General features: G+C 37.9%; 1 protein-coding gene across 6 annotated transcripts in view; it reads left to right on the forward strand.

Annotated features, from left to right (window-relative positions):
- Nucleotides 1-17,937, forward strand: part of fmr1 (fragile X messenger ribonucleoprotein 1) — a 75,140-nt gene that overhangs the window by 35,768 nt on the left and 21,435 nt on the right. For all 6 annotated transcript variants that reach the window (XM_048544406.2, XM_048544407.2, XM_048544408.2 and 3 more), the window contains exons 8-11: nt 7,867-8,037; nt 13,164-13,242; nt 13,327-13,436; nt 16,897-16,983. In XM_048544406.2, coding sequence (XP_048400363.1) covers nt 7,867-8,037; nt 13,164-13,242; nt 13,327-13,436; nt 16,897-16,983 — 447 coding nt within the window. The remainder of the gene's footprint in view (nt 1-7,866; nt 8,038-13,163; nt 13,243-13,326; nt 13,437-16,896; nt 16,984-17,937) is intronic.

Below are 17,937 nucleotides of genomic sequence, written 5' to 3' on the forward strand. Positions count from 1 at the left end.
TACCTATCAGGACATTCTGTAATATTAAAGTCCAAGTATTTTTTGGCTACTTCAGCTTTACATGTCTTCTTGCAAGTGAGGTGAAATGTCTTTCAATTCCATCTTCTATAAATTTAGGCACTAAAGACAGATTTTTAGTAAAGTCAAATCCCTCATTTGAATCAGAATCGTCTTCTAAACTACTATCTCTTCTTTCTTCCTTTAAGTTTTTATCCAGCATATCATGTCTCATTTCTAGCTTTCCATGGAGGTCAATTTTCAATTTTCCCTTTTCTCCTCTCTCTTGCTAATCCAAACTTCTTATCAGTTGTCTTCCCATACCTTTTTATTTCTTGTCTTTTCCTTACTCCTCTTCCAATTCAAGTTTTTTTTAAATTTCTCTTTGCTTCTAGTTGAAGTTTTGTCCCCATTTGTAACTTAATCTTTGCTAATTCTCACAGTGACAAAGCAGTTTCAGGCTTCAGTCCTTTGAATTCTGAATGCGAGAACTCACTTTATGCATCACATCCTTATGAGGCTGTTTTAATTTTTCCCTTTTGGTTTTTCTGTTTACCCTCTTCATTGAACCTCCATCAAAGATTTCATATAAGTAGATTTTATACAGAAACATCCTTACCACTGTTCTGGCCAGTTTTAAATTTGAAATTTCAACATGTAATAGACTGAGACCGTAGGACCATAAGACATAGGAGTGGAAGTAAGGCCATTTGGCCCATCGAGTCCACTCTGCCATTTAATCATGGCTGATGGGCAATTCAATTCCACTTCCCTGTACTCTCCACATAGCCTTTTATTCCTTGTGAGATCAAGAATTTATCAATCTCTGCCTTGAAGACATTTAACTTCCTGGCCTCCACTGCACTCCGTGGCAATGAATTCCACAGGCCCACCACTCTCTGGCTGAAGAAATGTACTGCACAACTCTTGTTTCTTTTCTCTGAATCTGTATATTCCAATTTTTATTTGATGATTCAAAGACCTCACTAAAACTCGATGAATTTCGATCCTGCAAACAACCTCCACTTTATTCCAGGTGATTGTAATACTTGGCTGCCACAGAGCCTGACCAATTACTGTGAGTGGATTTGTGTGATTTATTTTCAGATATCAGCAACTGATAGCTTCTTGTTAGCATTGGTCAGGCCTATATTGCTGAGCTGCATAAGGCCCACTGTTAAGATCTCAGTTTATAACAAATACAGAACGAATTAGATCACAGATTAAGACCGTAAGACTCAGGAGTGGAAGTAAGGCCATTCAGCCCATCGAGTCCACTCTGCCATTTAAATCATGGCTGGGCATTTCAACTCCACTTCCCTGCACTCTCCCCGTAGCCCTTGATTCCTTGTGAGATCAAGAATTTATCGTTCTCTGACTTGAAGGCATTTCACGTCCCAGCCTCCACTGCACTCAGTGGCAATGAATTCCACAGGCCCACCACGCTCTGGCTGAAGAAATGTCTCCTCATTTCTGTTTTAAATTTACCCCGCCTAATTCTAAGGCTGTGCCCACAGGTCCTAGTCTCCCCGCCTAATGGAAACAACTTCCCAGCAATTAACTTGATAGACGCCCACAACAACCTTACATGCGGTCAGCCCTCGGTGAGGGGTTCACAATTGATTTCTCATTAGAGTGTTTCTGCTTTTGCTTGATGCTATTTTCTTTAGTTAATGCCTTTTTCTAAGACACTTAAACAAGATGCTAATGAATTCCACTTGGTACTTAATATGTGCTTTAAACTCATGTATTCATGTATTGCACAATATCTTCATTGACAACTCAACAGACTACTGTTTCAAGACCTTTTCTCTTATTTACTGCTAGGACACTCAGGCCTTCTTTTCAGCCCAGACTGCTTGTAAATGATAAAAAATAACTACGCCCTCTGTTACAGACCTCTTTTCTTTGAAAGAACCTTCACACTACCTGACTTTTGTATTATTCCTACTTGTTCTATTACTGAACTCTTACTTTCACACAACAGTTTCTTTTCATCCTTTCTTTTCAAACACCCTGAATAGTTCGCATCAAGACTTTAAAGATCTTATTAGAATGTAATTATTCTTAAAGATCTTATTAGAATGTATTAACACTTGTAACAAATCAAACTCAAAACTATAAATCATGTGTTTCTCCTTCTTACCACATAATTTAGAAATAAAAGTCAAATATAAAACTATATATCATTACTCCATGTCAGAAGATTATCTGCTCAACAATGATTCTAATTTATGAACTTCCATTGCATTAATAGTACAATATGGAAGCATATGGGTAATAAATACACCTAAAGCTGAGGTACAGTGACTAGCTAGATGAAGTTTTAATTGCATTATAAATTATTTCACTGACAGCCCATTGCAATCTATAATTCTTAAACTTTTCTGCTCCTAAAATGCTGCTTGGCCTGCTGTGTTCATACAGCTCTGCACCTTGTTATCAATAATTGTGCCCTTATGCCTTTTTGCAGTAATGGATGGAAATCAGCGCTCTTAACTCATAGCACTCGTAATAGTAACATCAGAGTTGAAAACTATTCTAATGGTCATGAAACTTCTGTCAAGGGCATTATTCTCTGCAATTATGTATAACACGTATGAAGTTCACAAGTGAACATTTTTTTAATTAAGTAAACATTAAGTTAGTTACTTGCACTGTTATTCAGAATGCTTATTTGCTGTGACATATTAGTGCTTTTCTTCATATTTAGGCAAGTAGTACTGAAGAATCTATTACTAAATTTTAAGATACAGCAACTTTTGTGTCTGCTAGCCTTTCCCTCAGGTCACATGGATGTAGCCTCAAAAGTCTGCAGTGCTTCGCCAAAATGGCATTACTTTTTGTCTGTGAGTTTTAGTGATGCTCATAAGATCCTCGGAACATGACAGGATAGATGTGAAGAGGATGTTTATTTCTCTGGGCAAATCTAGAACTAGAGATCACTTTTTAATACAATGATCACACTTTTAAAACAGATGGGGTGGTATTTTTTTCTCTTGAGCATCATGAGTCTTTGTAACTCTCTTCTTTAAAAGGCAGTGAAAGCAGAATCTTCGAATATTTTTAAGGCTGAGGTGGACAGAGCCTTCATAAGGGAAAGGCTAAAAGATTATTAAATAGGCAGAAATGTGGATTTGAAGTTAGCATCAGATCAACCATAAGCTTTTAAAGGGCAGAGTAAACTGAAGAGTTTGAATGGCCTGCTTCTGCTCCTTTGGTCAGTTTTTGTGTGTTTCATTTGATCATGGGAGCATCAGCGCTGAGCCTGATTGCACACACATCTGGTTTCCACGAGGAATCTCTAAGTGTTATCCCACTGCCTCCTTAACTGAGATTTAAAAAAAATACAAGGAATCATATCCCAATAAATATCAACAGAGCACAGAAAGGACTGCCTTGGAGCTCTGATTTACCTAGATAATAGATTTGAAACCACTGATCCTAAACATTATGGAAGAAAAAACGCGTTGTGGGCTTTCGTTTATTTAATTCTTTGCCAAAGAAAACTGAAGTGAGATGTAGTTTCTCAAAGCCCACACATTCAAATCTATGCAGTATATGAAACAGTTCAAGTGTAGTCCTCAACTTTATTTGTAATAATCACACCCTACTTTCCATCATAGATTATTGATTACATCTCTAATGTAATACCTGAAATAAGGCCTGGAAAATCTGCTAAGATTTTAAAATTAGTCTATTTATGTCCAAAACATTTAATCGAAAAGTTATCTTCTCATTTTGTAATTGATCAGCAACCTGGATGTAAACTACAGTGCCTTTAGGTGTTGAGTTCAAGTCTTTTGACCTAGCTATGATTAAGAAACAGCAATATATTCACAGCCAAGTTGTTTCGTTCCTATTTGCAGTAAAGGTCGCAAATTTGGGAGATGCTGTTATAGAAGCCTTGGTGAGTTGGCAAAACTCATCTTGTAAATGATACATAATGCAGTCACAGTGTACTCGTGATGGAAGGAATGAATGTTTATGCAGGTTGATGTGATGCCAAATGTTCAGGCTACTTAGTTTGGATGTTAAGCTTCTTGAATGTTGGAGCTTCACTCACCAAAGCAGATGGAGAGTATTCCTCACGCTCCTGACTTCTGATTCATAGGTAGTGGAAAGGATTTGGGGAATCAGACGGTGAATTACTCGCTGCTGAATTTACAACATGTGACCACAATATACATAAATGTATGGTTGGTTCATTTAAATTTCTGGTCAACACTACCCTCCCCAATATTGACAATGGAGACTGAGTGATGATGCTGCAATTAAATGTCAAAGTTAGGCAATTAGACTCTCTTGTTGGACATGATCATTGGCTGGCATGTCTGCTGTTTGCCATTTTGGTAGTCCAGACTTGAATGTTGCCCAGATCTTTGCAACATGTAGATGCAGACTTATTTATTGTCCGTGGAGATGAATGGTATTGAACTCAGCGATTAACAGTGAATATCGCTTCTTCTGACCTTAAGAAGGGAAGTTTGTTGATGAAGCAACTGAATATGTTTGGTTTGAGGACAGGTCTTTGAGGAAATTCTGCAGTTGAGATATTGGCATCCTACAGTCATAGCTGACTTCGCTTGCTAGGTGTGACTTCAACAAGTGGACAGTTTTCCCCCTTGATTCACACTGATTTCAATCTTACTAGGACTCCTTGATGCCACAGTTGCAGCGTAATTGTCAAGGGTGGTCACTGTTACTTCACCTCTTGAATTCAACTCTGTGCCCATTTTTAGACAAAGCCTGTAATGAGGTCTGAAGTCATCTTGATTTGGCAGAACCCAAACTACATTGTTGAGCAGGTTATTGGTAACTTACTTCATAGAACTGAGTGTACGTTGATGGGTTAATAATAGGCATTGAATTTATTTTTTCTTCTTGACAAGATGTAGCTGGGCAGTTTTCCATTTTGTATGATTGGTCTGAGTTTTATTGTATTTCTGGGATTATGTGTCTTCAGTACTGTGATGTTTTTATGTCATGTAACATTTGCAGCATCCAGTGCACTCAGCTATTCCTTGTTTATCATATTTTTCTGATGTAATATGCTCAGAAAGCTGTACAAAACTCTGGTGCGGCCGCACTTGGGGTATTGTGTACAGTTCTGGTCACCGCATTGTAAGAAGGATGTGGAAGCTTTGGAAGGGGTGCAGAGAAGATTTACTAGGATGTTGCCTGGTATGGAGGGAAGGTCTTATGAGGAAAGGCTGAGGGACTTGAGGCTGTTTTCATTAGAGAGAAGAAGGTTGACAGGTGACTTAATTGAAACATATAAAATAATCAGAGGGTTAGATAGGGTGGATAGGGAGAGCCTTTTTCGTAGGATGGTGATGGCGAGCACGAGGGGGCGTAGCTTTAAATTGAGGGGTGAAAGATATAGGATAGATGTCCGAGGTAGTTTCTTTACTCAGAGCAGTAAGGGAATGGAACGCTGTTCCTGCAACGGTAGTAGATTCGCCAACTTTAGGTACGTTTTAAGTCGTCATTGGACAAGCATATGGACATACATGGAATAGTGTAGGTTAGATGGGCTTAAGATCGGTATGACAGGTTGGCACAACATCGAGGGCCGAAGGACCTGTACTGTGCTGTAATGTTCTGTGTTCTAAATCTATTGGCAACTCTTAGAACGGGTTGCCTGGTTAAACCTTACTGTATAAAATGAAAGTCCAAAGTATTACAGCATAGAGAGACACTATTGTATGTATGTTTCTAACTAACACTGAGCATGGGAAAAAGCAATAACGTAAGAAAGAAGCTCCCTATCCAAATCAGTGATACATGGAGCCGTTCTAAATTCAGAGACTCTATCCATACTCTTTAGCCTAAACAGAAGTCTAGATTTCAAGTCCACAGTTAAATTTCCAGTTACACTCATGATCTTGCTTTCTTGTTGATTTTAAAGCGTGATTTTTTTATACACCTCAGATAACTCTGAAGGTGGTCCCTATTTCTTACCCACGTGTTGTACATCAGTGACATCTTCTGAAGACAAAGCATTAGTTTTCACATGTAGACTGACAACACGCAGCTCTACCTAACTACCACTTCTCTCAGCGTCTCTACTGTTGCTAAATTATAAAAGTACTTAAATGACATTGTGTTGGAAGAGCAGAGATTTCCTACAAGAAGTATTGGAATGACTGGAGCCGATGTTTGTATTCCCACTGCAAACTCTTTTCCCTGAATACCAACTCAATGCCTGTTCCTGGCAGCAGCCTGAAAATACTGTTTGAAGCCTTGTCATATTTAACTCCAAGATGTGCTTCCGAACACAGATTTGTGTTTTACTAAGACTGTTCTAATTCCACAGTGTAGCCTCAATCCTGTCTCCACTCATTAGCTTCTGAAATGCTTAATCATGCCTATGTTACCTCTAGACTTGACTAGTCCAATGCTTGCCTGATTGATCTCCCACGTTGCACCTTCTGTTAACTTAAGATGGTTCAAAACTGCAGCCTGTACCTTATCCTACAATCACCTATCACCTATGTGCTTGCTGAGTTACACTCTCCAAATGTTGAGCAACATTTGACATTCTCATCCTTATTTTCAAAACCATCCATGGCTTTGCACCTCTCTATCTCTACCATACCCTCTAGCAACACCACAATCCTCTTAGATGTCAACAGTTACATTCTGGCTTCTTGAGCATACCCAATTTTAATGTCTCCAGTGGCTGTGGCCATACCTTTGGCTACCTAGTGCCTAATCATCGGAATTCCCTCCCAATTCTCTTGCTCACTGCTTTTCTTTAAGACACTTCATTCTTTTTTGGCCTATGAAAAATTGGTGTGGACATCTCGCAGGCAACTATGATATCTCATATTTTCCTGCCAAAGTTGAATTTACAATCAAATTATTGAACTTGAATCATCTAGGACTTGATGTCAGGTAGCCGTATGGACATTGCAGCGTCAAAATCTCTCTACCTGCAGGATTTTGGCACTTGTTGAGGGAAATAGCATTAAGGAGAAGCTAGATAGTACATTAGGATAAAAGGAAGAGAACATGTTGGGGAGAAAATAAATGGATCACACAATCTGGCAGAATTCACTTGACAAAATCTTGTGTATTTTAAAGCAAATGTGAGCAGATATGATGATCAGTCAAATAAATGTAATAATTTAGTATTAATAAAATAACATGCTAATTCCCATAATCATGTCTCCAGTTACAATATTTCATGTCTGTGGCATCTTTCTTCAAATTGTTTCCTTCCCTTGCTGCTGCTTCTTCCAAGAGATTTTTAATTTGTGTCAATTCTGATGTCTTTGCACATGATCCTTTTCAGCTATCATTGTATTGCTGCATCTGTCATGAAAATTATCTCAACTTGAATTTTCCTTTTACCTTTTCAGATATCCATCCCTCTAATCCCTACTGATAATCTTTGCTTCTCTGCTAACTTGCATCCTTCATTACCAACCTTTGCCTCAAATACAGCCATGCTTTTTTCCTGTTAAGAAATTGACCTGTCCTGGAATAGATATACAGGCAGTTGGGTGGAGTTGGGAACAGGAAATCACATTTTTTGGAGCCAACATTCCTCTTCGTGATGGCAATAAACATTTTACCTCATTCTATCAATTTTTAGCCATGCATTACATTTCCTGACCATCAGATGTTCCAAAAATATTATTTAATAGAGAGAAATGCATTACAAAAGAAGTGAACATGTGTTGCAGTTTAGAACTGCACTAGCTTAAGAAATCAAGATCTTATTACTGTTGTTGACTGCTGAAAAATTGGTAATAAAGAAGTTTGCTTAGTCATAACGTTTTTCAAGTTACATGTTATAAAGAAGATACCACAGTACTTCTCCTGATATTCCATCTGTTTGTGCTTGTCTTAATTTTTCAGAGCTCCCGACAGCTTGCGTCACGCTTCCACGAGCAGTTTGTTGTACGAGAAGATCTCATGGGTCTTGCCATCGGTACGCATGGAGCCAACATCCAGCAAGCTAGGAAAGTGCCAGGCGTCACTGCAATCGAACTGGATGAAGAGACTTGCACTTTCCACATCTACGGTGAGGTGGGTTCCTTTAGAATCTGTAATAAATGCAACTGTGTACCCACAATTAAAGAATGGGATTGTTGAGTTTTGTTTATTTTCACAAACTTAGTGCATCAATTTCAAATGAAGACTATTGCTGAAAGAATGAAATCATTTTTTGTTACTGCAAGTCCGTGTTCCCTCTAATTGTTTTCTCTGTTACGCAGACCTCAGAGGCTAGCCCCTAAGCTTCGGAATTTGCTGTTTAAATCTCTCCACCTATGTATCTTTTCTCTTCACTTACCACACACTCAGAACCTATTCTTTTGACCAAACCCATGACTGCTATTTTTGGCACGGTATCTGAATTGCGTTATTGCTGTCCTTGTTGTAAGGTAACTTGGGACATTTTATGATGTTGTAGTATAAAGATATATCATAATATAAGCTGCCACATGCCATTTATCTCAGCAATCTTCACCAGTCATTTTGTAGTATGTTTGCTGTGATGATGTCCCTAAGATGTTGGGGAATTTCAAAGTTTGCCCCAATGATGTTCAAAAGGAATGAATTTGTGTCAAAATTAGGATAATGGTGTGTGATAAGGAATTGCAGTCCAACTGATGTTGCTTCTGTCTTCCTTCTTGGCAGTAACAGTTGCAGTGAAGGGTAGCTGCTGAAGTAATCTTGAATGTAACAATGCATTGTTCCATCTGGCTAAAAGGAGGAGAGTAGCGAGACTGATCAGATTAACTTGTCCAGTATGAAATCTAAAGGGATTGTCAGCTGACATTACAGAGATCTAAGATAACAAAGTGTGGAGCTGGATGAACACAGCAGGCCAAGCAGCATCTCAGGAGCACAAAAGCTGACGTTTCGGGCCTAGACCCTTCATCAGATGATGATGAAGGGTCTAGGCCCGAAATGTCAGCTTCTGTGTTCCTGAGATGCTGCTTGGCCTGCTGTGTTCATCCAGCTCCACACTTTGTTATCTTGGATTCTCCAGCATCTGCAGTTCCCATTATCAGTATTACAGAGGTCTAGTAGCCTTCAGTCTTTTAACTGAAGAAGGAAGCATAGTAACAGGAGAAAAAAAATAAAGTTTGTATGATTTCTTTCCAAACAATGTAACCATGTTTTTGTTATAATTATTTTTAAGCATTACTCTTAGTTGTGGGAAAATCATTAATAGAATACTTAATAAATAAAAACTGAAAAGTGTGGAAGTGCACAGATCATCGACACTTCTGTCTACACAACAAACATGACATCTTTGGACTCGATCAGAAATGATGGGCGGTTAGCATTGTTGGCTCATATCACCAGGGATCCAGGTTTGACTGTCTGTGTGGAGTTTGCACATTCTCCTCGTGTCTGCATGGGTTTCCTCCTGATGCTGTAGTTTCCTCCCAGTCGAAAGATGTGCAGGTTAAATGGAATGGCTGCGGTAAAGTGCCCCAAGTATCCAGGGAAGTGTAGGCCAGGGGGCTGAGCCATGGGAAATGCAGGGTAACTGGGATAGGGTAGGGGAGTGAATGAGTGGGATGCTCTTTGAAGATTCAATGTGAACTTGTTCGACCGAATGGCCTGTTTACACTTTGTAGGGCATCTGTGATAATATATTAGTTACTTGAGTTTTGTTCCGTTGGAATTAATTGTTTCTCTGTTGAGGCTACAAGGTGCCAAATTCATGTCTTTTCTAGTCACGGCCAGGTGAATGTAGCAGATAGACATTAAGTAAACATAGAACAGTACAGCACAGGAACGGGCTATTCAGCCCCTAATGTTATGCCGAACATGCCACCAAATTAAACTAATCCCTTCTGCCTGACCTTAGTCTGCATCCCTCTATTCCTTGCATATTTATGTGCTTATCTAAAAGTCCCTTAGAAAATCCTATCATATTTGCTTCCACCACCACCCCGACGGTGCATTCTAGATTCCTATCATTGTGTAAAAAAAAAACTTGCCCCTCACATCTCCCTTTAATATTCCCCATCTCACTTTGAATGCACACCCCCTAGTATTAGACGTTTCACCTCTGGCAGATACATTCTATATTCAAAAAGCACAAAATTTATGGACAGTCAATGTAGAGTGTTATAAATTCCCACTTTAGAAATAAAGCCAGTCTGACTCCCAAGCCAAGATACAGATGGATACTACACAAGGCCTCCCACCTAACATGCATTATCTGACCCAAAATGTCACCTCTTCTTTACACTGATAAAACCTTTAGTTCTCACAGGACAGGGACTTGAAGGGAATTTGGGGATTTACATATGCATACTAAACAATTTAAAAACTTCCACTGATTAAAGATTTAAGTGTCTTAGGTTTGTTTAGTGCATCCTCATCATTGATGTGATCCTTTGATATATATTTATAAATTCTGTGTCTGATACTACCTTTCTCACTAATACCTCAAGAAGGAGTAAGACTGAAAGCTTGTGTTCAAATAAACCTGTTGGGCAATAACCTGTTGTTTTGTGATTTCTGACCTTATCCATGCCAGTTCAACACCAGCACCTCCACATTTTAATTACTGGGGACTGTGTGGTAGGGAGAGACATGAAAAGAGAAATAGGGATAAAGTATGGCAATTTCATAACAGTGCAAGCAAATCCGTTAATAAACAATCTCAGTTTTTGAGTTTTTGTATTGTATTGGTGACAGTTTGAGATTTTTGCTTTTAAACATTGTGGACTCAATTTTTTAGTACTTAATTTTGTCAAGCAGCATAACGCAACTGGTTAGGTTTTTTTATCTATCATTTATCATTGCTTTCCTTGAGGTATAGTCTTTGGATCTTTCCTGAAAAATATATTTAAATGGAATTCCATTTGATTCCAACCTTGAATGAGCATGGTTCTTTGGTTTGGAAAAATATACAAAACTATGTGCTCTTGGTAAGCTGACGTTGCAGGTGTGGTGATGTATGATTCTAGTTGCCTTGATCATAGAAATTGATAAATTTGCAGTTAGTTTGCTCTATTTTCTTTCTATTTGGCAGTGAAAATGTTTTCTTTCAATTTTCTGATGAAGATAAACTCCAACAGAAAGTTACTATTTGCCCATCTCAATTAATTGGCAGTGGAGTGCAAATGCCAATACACAAATGCCGAAAGTACTTTACAGTTTTTAAATATCCCTCTTTAGGGAACTGCCCCTTGAGAGAATAGGGACTCTAGTCTCTTGGAAAAGTACAGGACAAACAGTTGAATTAATATATTCTCTTGATTACATTTAAGTGGACAAGAAATCTAATGGCAGAGAGTATAGTGTTGTTAGGCCTAGAGATTGCTAAACTACTGAATTTATAAGCAGTATTTGGACATTTGTGGCTGCTTTGCATCCAATGCTATGATTGGCATTTATTGCTAAAGGAATAGAGTGTAAAGTAGGAAGTCTTGTTGCAATTGTACATGGCACTGTTAAGACTGCACCTGCAGTATTGTGTACAATTTTCATCCCCTTGCTAGAGGACTAGTTGTACTGGAGGCAGTTGAAGGAGATTCACTTGATTGATTCTAGAGATAAGAGGTTTATCTTTTGAAGAGAGATTACCTAGTATAGCGCAGTACTGTTTGGAGTGAAAAGAATGAGAGGTCAGTTAATTGAGATATATAAGACAAAGATGATTGACATAGTAGATGTAGAAAGAATGTTTTCTAGGGCAATCTAGAAGCAGAGGCTATAGTTTAAGATAAAGGGTAACAGATTGAAGAGAGGAGGAGAAATTACTTATCTCAAAGGATTCCAAATCTGGGGAATTCATTACCTCAGAATGCAGTGGATTGAGTAAATTTGAGGAGGAGATAGATTTATAATTAGTATTGGGTTTAAAGGGTTATGGGGATCTGGTTGAACAGTGGAACTTAGGTCAAGATGGGATCAGTCACGATCATATCAAATGGTGGAGCAAACTGGAGGGGCTGACTTACCTAATCCTTCTTGTGTTCTTATTTAACTTGAAGTGATTTGCAATGTAGTAATTTGTTTTAATTGCCAGGCTTTTTTTATAATCTAGGTTAGAAAGTTGGTAATTTTCTATCCCTTCCCAGAAAATATGACTGAATCCAGTAGAGCCTTTCTTGTTGAGATTCAGAAGAATAAACCAGAAGGCCATTGGCTCCAAACAGCTGGCTCATGGGGCAAAAGTAACCCTTCATTAAAAAGTAACATTTTTGCCATAGTGACTGCAGAGCTGGAGGTGTGCACAGAAATCAGTGCTGGGACTCAGGGAACACAATCTTAGGTTAAAAGATTAAACAACCAGGTGAGCAGGTGTTAAGTCGTAGTGGCTTTTGAGGAAAATTCAGGGGCTGGATCTCAGTATTGAAATCCCTTAAGAAGAAGACTGTGTTTCACAGGATTTTGTGACTCAGTGTGATTATTGACGTCTGGATGAGTTGCTGTCAAATCCGTGAGATCTGTCTTGGTCACGTTTGCCATTTAGCATATGGTGTGGTGTGTACAAACACGATTTGCCTGCTAATTTAGAATTACGTCGTGAATTCTGGATGTTAGTTTGTGTAGATTGATAATATGCAAAATCAGAAAAGTAAACATTTATTTTGCTTGGTTTGAAACTCTGAAATCTTGTCACTTTTCTCTTAGCAAATACCTGAGGTTTTAAACTTTATCGACTTTAAATAAAAACCGTGCTGGTCCTTAACCACATTTTAGCATGATTTTGCTGTGTTGTCAGGGATTGCAACACATGGCATGATGACATCCTTGACACTAAAATCATCCTAAAAGTACTTTTATTCATGCTGATCTTTCCATTGGGACTTAGCCCTTTATTGTGTGGAGGATGGCTTCATTCTAAAAGTGAGGAAGCCTTTCCAAGAAACTTAACTCATCTTTCTGTATCTGCGTGAGTGTTTCTAATATTCTGTTTTTAGTGAGATTTTATCATTTCCATGTCTGCTGACATGTCTCTCCTTCACTTCACTTCAGCAAGTTACTGGATGGTGCACTGTACACAGAAAGGAACCAATGCTTTTAATAAGGAGCAAACAAACTGATCAGATCACACCCTTCAAATTGCATTGCAGTATAACTTTATACAGAAATAGTAACATTAATATCATTAATTTAGTTGAAATTAATGTTTTCTCTAGGCGACATTCTTCCTTTAATATCAATCTGATTTATAGGACCAGGAGGCAGTCAAGCAAGCCAGAAATTATCTCGAGTTTACAGAAGACTCTGTACAAGTACCAAGAAATCTAGTAGGTAAGTCTAATTTAAGAAATGTCCTTGAGTAAATATTATTTACTTTTGGATTTATAAAATGGAACTGTTCCATTCCTTCTCCAGGAAAAGTAATAGGCAAAAATGGAAAGCTCATACAAGAAATTGTAGACAAGTCAGGAGTTGTCCGTGTGAGAATCGAAGGAGATGGTGACAAAAAGATTCCACGTGAAGAGGTGTGTTGTGCTTTTGTTGTGATTGTTTGATACACGATATACTGCTTGTTAGTGATCTAAGTGTGATGCACTTGTCTGAGTCTTGCAAATGTCTGTTGATAAATCTACCATGCTTGTCCTCCAGTTACCAGACCCCACTTCCCTTCTCACTCGTCCACCTCAGGATCTGACACACTTGAAGAGCTTCTCATATACTGGTCTTTCACGTTTAACAACTGCCTCCCAATAAACCACCCCCACCCCACCAAAGCTGACCAACACTTGTGATAAATCCCTAGATTCATCTAGCAAGTTCAGCCTCACATTTTACATAAATTACACCGGCGTTCCACTTGCTGGTTCTCACCAACTCCGTTGTTTCACTGTGTTAATACTGTGAAATGCACCACCATACCCCAAATGTGATTCGAATCCAGCATCATTTGTGTGCTACTAAACTTGGCAGAGGTATTTCTAACCTGAGTGAATCTGTTCCAATCTTCTCCTTATTACCTGCCTTTTTTTAGTATCTCTTTTTAAAACAAAATGATTATTAAATACGTGCAGTTGTTTTATCACATTGATTTAAGCATTGCTCATAAGAGACATGAAATCAAAGCATTTTTCTTACTCTAAACAGGACCAAAATACCAAAACTAAACAACTTTTAATAGGAAAGAACAATATATATGACATGAGAAGTGGATACTAATTGATTAGACTCTGGTTGGCATGGAGGTATGGCAGGAACTGTTCATGATTAAATTAAAAAGTGGCAAGTCAGCTTTGCAAGTTAGTTTAACTTGCCTCAGACAGGCAAGTTAATTTTCTTGCAGTTCAGTCCTGACAAGTGGGACACAACATGTTTTGGTGTTGTCTTTCTTTTAGCTATGATTAAATAATAGGTGATTGTACGTTGCAAGCAAATTGCTTGTAACTATTTCACAGAAAAAGTTAGAATTTGTTCTCCAGCATCAAATAAAAAATTGCAGAAAACAGTGACATATTTTGACCTTCACAGTTGTGAGAAAGCAGTTTCCCTTTGTAATACATGACATAACGTTCCCATCATTCTTAACTAATGTAACTAATTACTTCATGCAATGACAAAGGAATACTTTTATGTTTTTTTTTCCTGAAAGAAAACGTTCCGGTACATCTATAAATCTCTGAGGTACACTTTTGCTATATGAAGTTTCAGGTTCGAGTTTTAAAACAAGGAAGAACTGAGTACTCCATATGAACACCAAATAGTAGAATTGAAGAGGCTGAAAACCCCTAACTGATTTATATGAACTCACCAAGCTTTTACTTAACCGCAGTTGGAATATTATCTTCTGAAGTATTATCTTCTACGTAGCATAAGATTCCTTTCCTGACAAGGCAGCTGAATTTCTGTCTTGCTGAGAGCCGTACCACGAGAATGCCAGTATGAATTTAAGAAGTCTGTGTTGGCATTTGTTCATTATATGGCATCATGGAAAGGTATTGTGCCTAAAAGTATGGAGTTGGTAGAATCTCCTCTCCAAATGTCATACCTTAGCTTCTTAAACTTTCCAAGTATCAGGTTTTCATGGAGTGAAACAAGCCTAAATAGCCGAAATAACCCATTTTCTATCAAGCCATCAATTATTCAGTCAAGTCATTCAGCGGTGAAGCCCCTGCCAACACTTTGCTCACCACAAAACTTTATAGATGGTTCACTCTAAATAACCTTAATTATACAACATCTATTGTGGATCTATCTCACTGGCAATTGTTCTATCTCGTATTTCATATTAATAAAGTTACAGTTTACAATTTTGCATCCCGCAGGCACACCAATATGCAAGGAATATGGGAATTAAAAACTGCTGATTATAAATCTCCTGAAAGTTTAAAATGGAATACGAAACAAATCAAATATTAAGTATTAAGTATTAAATATTAAGTAGTGTTTCAACTTTAATTTTGATTTTCTCGGTAGACCATTTCTGAGCATCCAATTCTAAAATTCAAGTTTCTAAATAAAATGTTGAAATATTTATAAGAAATTGACAAAACATAGCTATGCAGTTGCCATTTGTGATATAATTCATTGAAGCACTGTAACTCAAAGAAACCATGAAGTTTCACAAATATCACTCCACTAACTAAATGAAGCATCTGAAGCATTTATCAGACTAAACTCTAAGGCTGTAAGTGAATGCATTGCCATTCTTTAGAATGGTTTTAAGGGCCATGTGACTTCTGAATCAAATGAATGCCACAATACTTTGAAATTGGGATGCATGAAACCCCAGACAGAGGTGAGTTATTAACTGAGCTGTCAGAGCTTTTCTTCAACCCTTCCTTATGACCAATAAAATTTGAAATCCAGGGTGAAAAACCTGGACCAATCATTCATCTTTGCCTCTGAGTTGGAAATCCAATTGAAGGACTTCACTATAATTATCTCAACAGACACCTCCTATCTGTGCCAAAGTACCACATTGCCAGAAGTACCAATGTTCAGTTAATTTAGTCAACAGTAGCACGTCCCACTTGTTCAGGTGGATATAAAATGCCTTGTGACATTCTTCATGGAAGATCAGTCATCTTGAGGTACTTTGTGTGTAAATTGACTGCCATGTTTGAACGTAGAATAGTGCAGTGCAGTACACACGGACTAGTTGTGCTGTTTGTAGGCAAAAGGGCCCATAGTACAAACTCCTTTCATGAGTCATTTCAGGAGATAAATGGGGGAGAAAAAAGGAGTGAATTAGAGTTTACAAACATTTCTGATTAGTATTCCTAGTGAAATCATAAATGTTATAAAAATGTTAAACAAAATCTTTTCTACTCCTTTGACCACCTGTGCTGGATGAAGATTTATAATTCATGACTTCATAGGCCTAGCTTTATCCACTTTAAAGGCTCTTCGTGATGAGATTAGTTTGCCTTTTATTGACTGAAAAAGCTGAAAGCATTTCTGGATTAATGAAAGGTATCATCTCCATAAATCAAGCTGGTTTATAAAAACAGAATCCTCAGAAACATCTATCTATCCCATCTATTTTGATTTGCTAGAAATAAAATGAAATGTTTAAGAGCTACTGCACAAAAATAACTAAGGCTTCTACCTTCTCCTTGTGGGGGAATTGAATAGAATCTCTCAATATTATCTTTAAAAGACAACTAAGCATTCAAGAATCTCACATTATTGAGACAGAAATCAGTTTATCACCACCCATAACCTCTGGCTGTGAATGTGGTGTGTACGTGTGTGTATTTATCATGGATTAGCAAAGCTTCTTAAATGAATCAAGACTTGCAAGTGTGCTAATAATATCTGTTTCAAAATCAAATTAAAACTGTCTTAATATCTTGCTATTTGGCCATGAGTATTTAAATACTTAATTTATTTTTATTATGGCTTTTCTCAAAAATCATATACTAATCTGCAAGATTTTCTTTGAGACTGAGGTGTAAATGAAATATTTAATCCAGAAATCACTTACAGGGCATGGTTCCATTTGTGTTTGTTGGAACAAAGGAGAGCATAAGCAATGCACGTGTTCTATTGGACTACCATCTGAACTATTTAAAGGTAAGAACTGAAATTTCTCTTAGCAGGACTGCAGTGATAACCTTTGAATTCTTAACTTTTCAATTTTGTTTTGTAATGGAGCGGATATTGTTTTGCTATATCACTACCTGTATTGTCAAAATTGAGTAAAGTCAGCCAGGATTCATTGAAATTCACTGGAAGAAAATGTTAAATGTTTGATTGTCATGAGGATAGATGGAACAAGTTGACGCTGTTCTTCATGGAGAGGAGAAGGCTAAGTGGCGATCTGATAGAAGTTTTTAAAATTGTGAACGGGCTGGATAGATTAGATGGGGAGAAAATGTTCCCGTTTGTGAAAGGAACAAGAATCTTGTGAAAGGGTCTAGATTTAAAATGAGTTGCAAAAAAAGGCAAGGGCGATATGAGAAAAAGTTTTCTTTTCATTCTGCAAGTAGTTAGGGTATGGAATGTTATGCCTGGAAATGTGATTGTGGCAGTTTTAATTAAGGCATTCAAGAGGATATGGGTGATTAGTTGAATATAAGCCAGGGTATAGAAAGAAACTAGCATTAGGTAATGATGCTCACCTGAACAAAGGTCAAATGACCTCTGCGCCGTCAGATTTCTGTGAACTGTGTACAAAGACTGCTATATGTTTCTAAATCCCATACTAACTACTCTGTTCTTGGTTCCTACACTGTTTCAAGCTAAGGTAACAATATCTTGGCTGTCTGCTTGCCACTTGTCCAACCTTCCAGACTCAGCCCAGAGTTATCATGCTTCAGAACTTAAGCACCACTTCTCTTTTCCATAAGAGCTTAGATGCTGTTGGTGAAGGAAAACCACACAGCAGACACTGGAAGTGGAAGAAAGTAGTCTTGTACTTCAGTTTGGAAATTTCCTTTTGGTACACTGCCGGTTGGGTAGTCCACACCACCGTGGTTTACTCTCATATCTCCACCATGTTCCCAAGCACATGACTCTCTTCACCTG

This window comes from Stegostoma tigrinum, chromosome 15, assembly GCF_030684315.1.
Source record: "Stegostoma tigrinum isolate sSteTig4 chromosome 15, sSteTig4.hap1, whole genome shotgun sequence".
Taxonomy (NCBI): Eukaryota; Metazoa; Chordata; class Chondrichthyes; order Orectolobiformes; family Stegostomatidae; genus Stegostoma; species Stegostoma tigrinum.